General features: G+C 41.9%; 1 protein-coding gene across 1 annotated transcript; it reads left to right on the forward strand.

The window, feature by feature from the left end:
* Positions 1-652: 652 nt before the first annotated feature.
* Positions 653-4,791, forward strand: LOC121014191 (procathepsin L-like). The gene is made up of 8 exons (XM_040450252.1): positions 653-774; positions 937-1,072; positions 1,365-1,484; positions 1,587-1,721; positions 1,920-2,144; positions 2,746-2,908; positions 3,804-3,921; positions 4,405-4,791. Exons 2-8 carry the CDS (start codon positions 947-949, stop codon positions 4,502-4,504), a joined length of 987 nt encoding a protein of 328 aa, XP_040306186.1. The 5' UTR covers positions 653-774; positions 937-946; the 3' UTR covers positions 4,505-4,791.
* The last annotated feature ends 313 nt before the right edge of the window (positions 4,792-5,104 follow it).

Below are 5,104 nucleotides of genomic sequence, written 5' to 3' on the forward strand. Positions count from 1 at the left end.
TCCGTGAGTACGAGCCCCGCGTCAGGCTCTGGGCTGATGGCTCAGAGCCTGGAGCCTGTTTCCGATTCTGTGTCTCCCTCTCTCTCTGCCCCTCTCCCGTTCATGCTCTGTCTCTCTCTGTCCCCCAAATAATAAATAAACGTTGAAAAAAAATTAAAAAAAAAAAACTCATCAGTGAGCTGACTTTGGCTTTATTCTTTTGAATGGGTGACAAAATTTCTCTTGTCTCTCTTCTTTATCTATAAAATGAAAATACACTTATCTGACCTGAGTTGTGAGAAAAACGTCTAAAAAATATAGTTATCACAGTGTTAGACCCACAGTTGATAGCATCTGATCACTAACTGTATTCCAATGTGCCTTTATGACACACGTCCTCCCCATCTTATAATGACATCAATTAACTGGAGGTGGACATCTTTTTCCTTGCTGAATATGCGTATACTTGTTTTTGTCAGCTGGACCACTGTGAGCTCATTGTTTAGTCAAACCAATTAAGGACGATTTGAGGGGGGACATGAGTCCACATGATTGTCTAGAAGTTTTTGTTCTGCTAAAAACAAGATATAATCATCAAGAAAACTTCAGAATAGAAGCCATCAGCTTGGAAAACAAAAGCAAAACAAACAAGATCACAGTGTGCCCAGCTGGTGTGGGCAGGGCCAGTGAGGCCAAACCCCAGGGCTTTAGATGGGTGGCCTTAAAGCCACTGCCCAACATCAGAGATCCCTGGGACTACACCTTCTGACGGCATCTGCACAGCTACATGATCAGGTGAGCAACCCGGTGGGGCTGGTATAATTTTTGGGTAAGTACTTGGGAGAATAAATTCAATGATTTTACTCCATCATAGTGATTTTAACATCTAGAAGAAAGGAGGACGGATTTTTAGACAGATAGGTCTAATCAGATACTTATTTTTTTTTTCCTTCCTAGGTTTTGAAACATGTATCCTTTTGTCTTCCTGATCGCCCTTTGCTTGGGAATAGCCTCAGCTACTATAGAGCTTGATCAAAGTTTAGATGCACAATGGATTCACTGGAAGGCAACACATGGGAAGCAATATGGAATGGTTGGTAACATCCAAACTATCCAGGGGACCCAAAGAGAATGTCCGTGCTGGTGGTAGTTCGTAGCACAGAGTAGCATCTTGAGGCTGCTCTTCCTAAGGCAGTAAGCAGGGCACCATGACTGTGCACAGTGTGGGCATATGTCCTGCTGTGTGGTTGCTGGAGAACAGCTCCCAGAAGCATCAAGCCATCCCTGGCTGTGATTTCTCCTCCCCTCTGTGAGCACATCCACTTGGTGCAGGTCAGTAGGTTTTAAATAGAAATAAAGATGATAAGTCATATGTTTGCCTCTAGAATGAGGGCTGGAGGAAAGCAGTGTGGGAGAAGAATATGAAAATGATTGAACAGCACAATCGAGAACAAAGCCAAGGGAAACACAGCTTCACGATGGCAATGAATGGCTTTGGTGACATGGTGAGTGTGGCACGGATTGCTGAATATTTTGTTCTCTCTCTCCTCAGTACTTTGCCAAAAAAATCTTATGCTTGTCAACATTCTACTTTCTTTTCCTTGAAGACCAATGAAGAATTCAGACACATGATGAATGGCCTTAAAATCGAGAAGGATGAGAAAGGGAAAATGTTTAAAATACCTTTCTTTGCTGATATCTATGTACCTGTGGACAGGAGACAGATACCTGCTGTAAGTCCTGTGAGTATCAAGGATGACTAATCATCAGGTCTCTCTCCAAGAAGAAAGCCAAAAAGAAAGTGTCCCCCTTGCTATGGTTTCCTGCTGTGGAAACCATACACCATGTTTGCTATATTTTAAAAGAGTTTTCAGATCAATAGACTGCTGTCAGTCTTGCTATTGCTTTCGTAGACTGAGACCTTTATAATTTGTTTCCAGGGTCGGTGTGCTTCTGGCTGGGCTTTTAGTGCAGCTGGTGCCCTCGAAGGACAGATGTTCCGGAAAACTGGCAAACGTGTTTCCTTGAGTGTGCAGAACCTCCTGGACTGCTCTTGGCCTCAAGGCAATGAGGGTTGCAATGGTGGCCTAATGAGCAATGCCTTCCAGTATGTTAGGAACAACAGAGGCCTGGACACAGAGGAATCCTATCCATATGTTGCAAGAGTGAGTGGAGCTCCTCACTTGTCACCATTCCAGCTCTGCCCTTAGAGCTGAATGCTTTTGAAGAAAACAGACACCATGTTTAACATTCACATTTCCAATTGTAGACTCTATCTGCAGTCTGTCAGGACTGTCATTAAACAGTATTAGCCTGGCATAGTTCTCTGCTTAGATGGTTACCACATAGCTGTTTTTATTTCTACGTCACATGGAGATATGCATACCTTTCTATATAGGGTACAGATTTCTCCAAGGTGAAAAATTTCTTACGGACAGGTAGACCACGAGTGTTTCATTGAATCCAGACCAATTAGCTTTGCTTTTTTTTTTATTTATTAATTAATTTTGAGAGCGAGAAAGACAGAGCATGAAAGGGGGAGGGGTACAGAGAGAGAGAGAGAGGGAGAGGGAGAGAATCCCAGGCACCCAGGGCCCCTCACACCAGTTAGTTTTTCAATTTCAAAGCAATAAATACCCTTTCATCTCCTGGGTTGCTTCACAAAAAACTTGACTCGGAAGTCTTTTACCTGTAAGCTGCTTTGAAGTCGTGTTCCCCAGGAAGTGGATGGTTGTAATCAAGTTTCTTTTCCCTTACCATTCAAAGGATGGACCCTGCAAATACAGGCCTGAGCATTCTGCTGCCAATGTCACCGCCTTCGAGAACATCCCTCAGCAGGAGGAGGCCCTTATGATGGCAGTGGCAAATATGGGGCCCATCTCGGCTGCTATAGATGCAAGCCTGGATACCTTCCGCTTCTATAAAGAAGGTAAGCATTTGTCGATGTAGAAATTTAGGTAGAAAAATTGGACAACCACCCTAAGAAACAGCAAGAGTGACACTTTGGTATGTAGAACTCAATGTAGAATTTAGGGGTGTATGGACTTAACATAGTTGTTCATTCTGTACATGTAATATTTATGCCTGCTCTTTCCATATGCCATGACTTGACATATCCCCATGAGGATAAGTATATCATAAATATATTTAAATGGCTACATAATTTGATTGGTATGGCTTACTTTACTTTTTTCTAAATATTAAAATTTTTTTAACGTTTATTTATTTTTGAGACAGAGAGAGACAGAGCATGAATGGGGGAGGGGGAGAGAGAGAGGGAGACACAGAATCTGAAACAGGCTCCAGGCTCTGAGCTGTCAGCACAGAGCCCGACGCGGGGCTTGAACTCACGGACCGTGAGATCATGACCTGAGCAGAAGTCGGACACTTAACCGACCAAGCCACCCAGGCGCCCCATACTTTTTTCTAAATATTAGACCTTGATAACTTTTAAAGAATTTTGATACTGAAATTAACAGTGGAAAGTAGCTCTTGGCTCAAGTAATTTTATGTTCTCTGCTGTTTCCCTAGGTTGACATCCTACAAGTAGAATAATAAGGTTTCGGCGGGTGATTTTTTTAATGCCCCTTGACTGTTATTTTCAAAAGGGATTGTGACAGTTAGTATTTCTCCTGGTGTGAGATGAGGGCCTAAATCCCCACCCCTTCCTGCTAAACAAAAATATCTGACTTTTAAATCTCATCTGAATTCATACCAATATCACAACTGAATTTTGAAATGCCTCCCCTACTGTGGTTGATAGGCTGGGTTACTATCACATGTCACGTGGGAATCCTCACTCAGCATTGAATATTACTCCCCAGGCATTTATTATGATCCAAAGTGCAGCAGTGAAGACCTGAATCACGGTGTTCTGGTGGTTGGCTATGGCTTTCAAGGAAAAGAATCCGATAACCAAAAATATTGGTTTGTCAAGAACAGGTATGAAAATCGAGGAATACGTACTTTTGAATTTGAAAAGGGAATGTTTTTTGGAACCAGTGTTTGGACGCAGGTCCGCCAACCCTTGAGCACACTTCTGAAATCCCAGCAGCGTTTACCCCATCTAGGGGGGAGCACAGACATAGTCATATGATGACAACATTAAGATACTGTCTCAGGCTTGCTAGGGTCCTGATATAGTTTTGGTACCACTGTATTTCTAAATTGGAATTTTAAAAAATTTCTATAACACATCTGGGTCCCAAAATTTTCCCTTTCCTGCTCACATTGCAGTTTTGTGAAAGGTCTGGGGATAGAATTCTGTGCTGGGTTAGAACTCAACCATGAACAAGAACGGCCTCTCCTGATTCTTCCTGAATCTGTCCTGGTCTCTGCTGCACTGCTCAGTATCGAGTGTTATTATTCATAAAGATAAACGTGTTTTACCATTTGTAACAATTGGAAAACCCTGTCTTCTTTCAGCTGGGGCGCTGACTGGGGCATGGACGGCTACATAAAAATGGCCAAAGACCGGGACAACCATTGTGGAATCGCCACCATGGCTAGCTTTCCTATCGTGTAAGATCATGGTGATAAAGAAGGCCTTGATTGGCAACAGAATATCCGGAAAATGGATTTTATTTTAAAGTCGATCACATCTTATTGTGTGGGATAAAACACTTGAATCACCGAAGATCCAAGTCGTTATTGGATTTTGTGACCGTTCACATTAGTGACGAAACTACTTCTTTAATCCCTGCTCTAATCAGTGGTGTGTGGTTAACTTGCTTAATAGCTTTTGAATTTCATGTTTTAAAAGGTTGCATGAAAGTTTTACCTTTTAAAATAAAATTTACTGTCATATGCTGAGGTGTGATTCTGTTTTTAATACATAAACTACTTTATAGTAAAAAATGCAAAGGTTTTGTGGAGAGGAAGAAATGTCCTTATTTCCTCCAGTATTCCTCCTAATTTCCTTCCTTATTTCCAAGTGGTTTAAGAATTTAATTGAGATGAAATGGGTCAATGGGAGAAAAAAAGCTTCAAAATTTTATTACCAGACAGGGAGGCCCAGTAATGAGTTTGAACCCCCCCCCCCCCCCCCCAAAAAAGAACCCGGGGGGGGGGGGTTTTGTTTTTTTTTTTTTTTGGCAGTCTTATATATTTTAGACAAAGATAATAA

This window comes from Herpailurus yagouaroundi, unplaced genomic scaffold, assembly GCF_014898765.1.
Source record: "Herpailurus yagouaroundi ecotype Mexico unplaced genomic scaffold, PumYag 201, whole genome shotgun sequence".
Taxonomy (NCBI): domain Eukaryota; kingdom Metazoa; phylum Chordata; class Mammalia; order Carnivora; family Felidae; genus Herpailurus; species Herpailurus yagouaroundi.

Bases quoted from the DNA above. Each gene is read 5' to 3' on its own strand.
- LOC121014191 (XM_040450252.1), top strand. From the start codon at position 947: ATGTATCCTTTTGTCTTCCTGATCGCCCTTTGCTTGGGAATAGCCTCA. The intron at 1,485-1,586 runs GTGAGTGTGGCA...TTTTCCTTGAAG, and splicing joins TGAATGGCTTTGGTGACATG to ACCAATGAAGAATTCAGACA. The intron at 2,145-2,745 runs GTGAGTGGAGCT...TACCATTCAAAG, and splicing joins CCTATCCATATGTTGCAAGA to GATGGACCCTGCAAATACAG.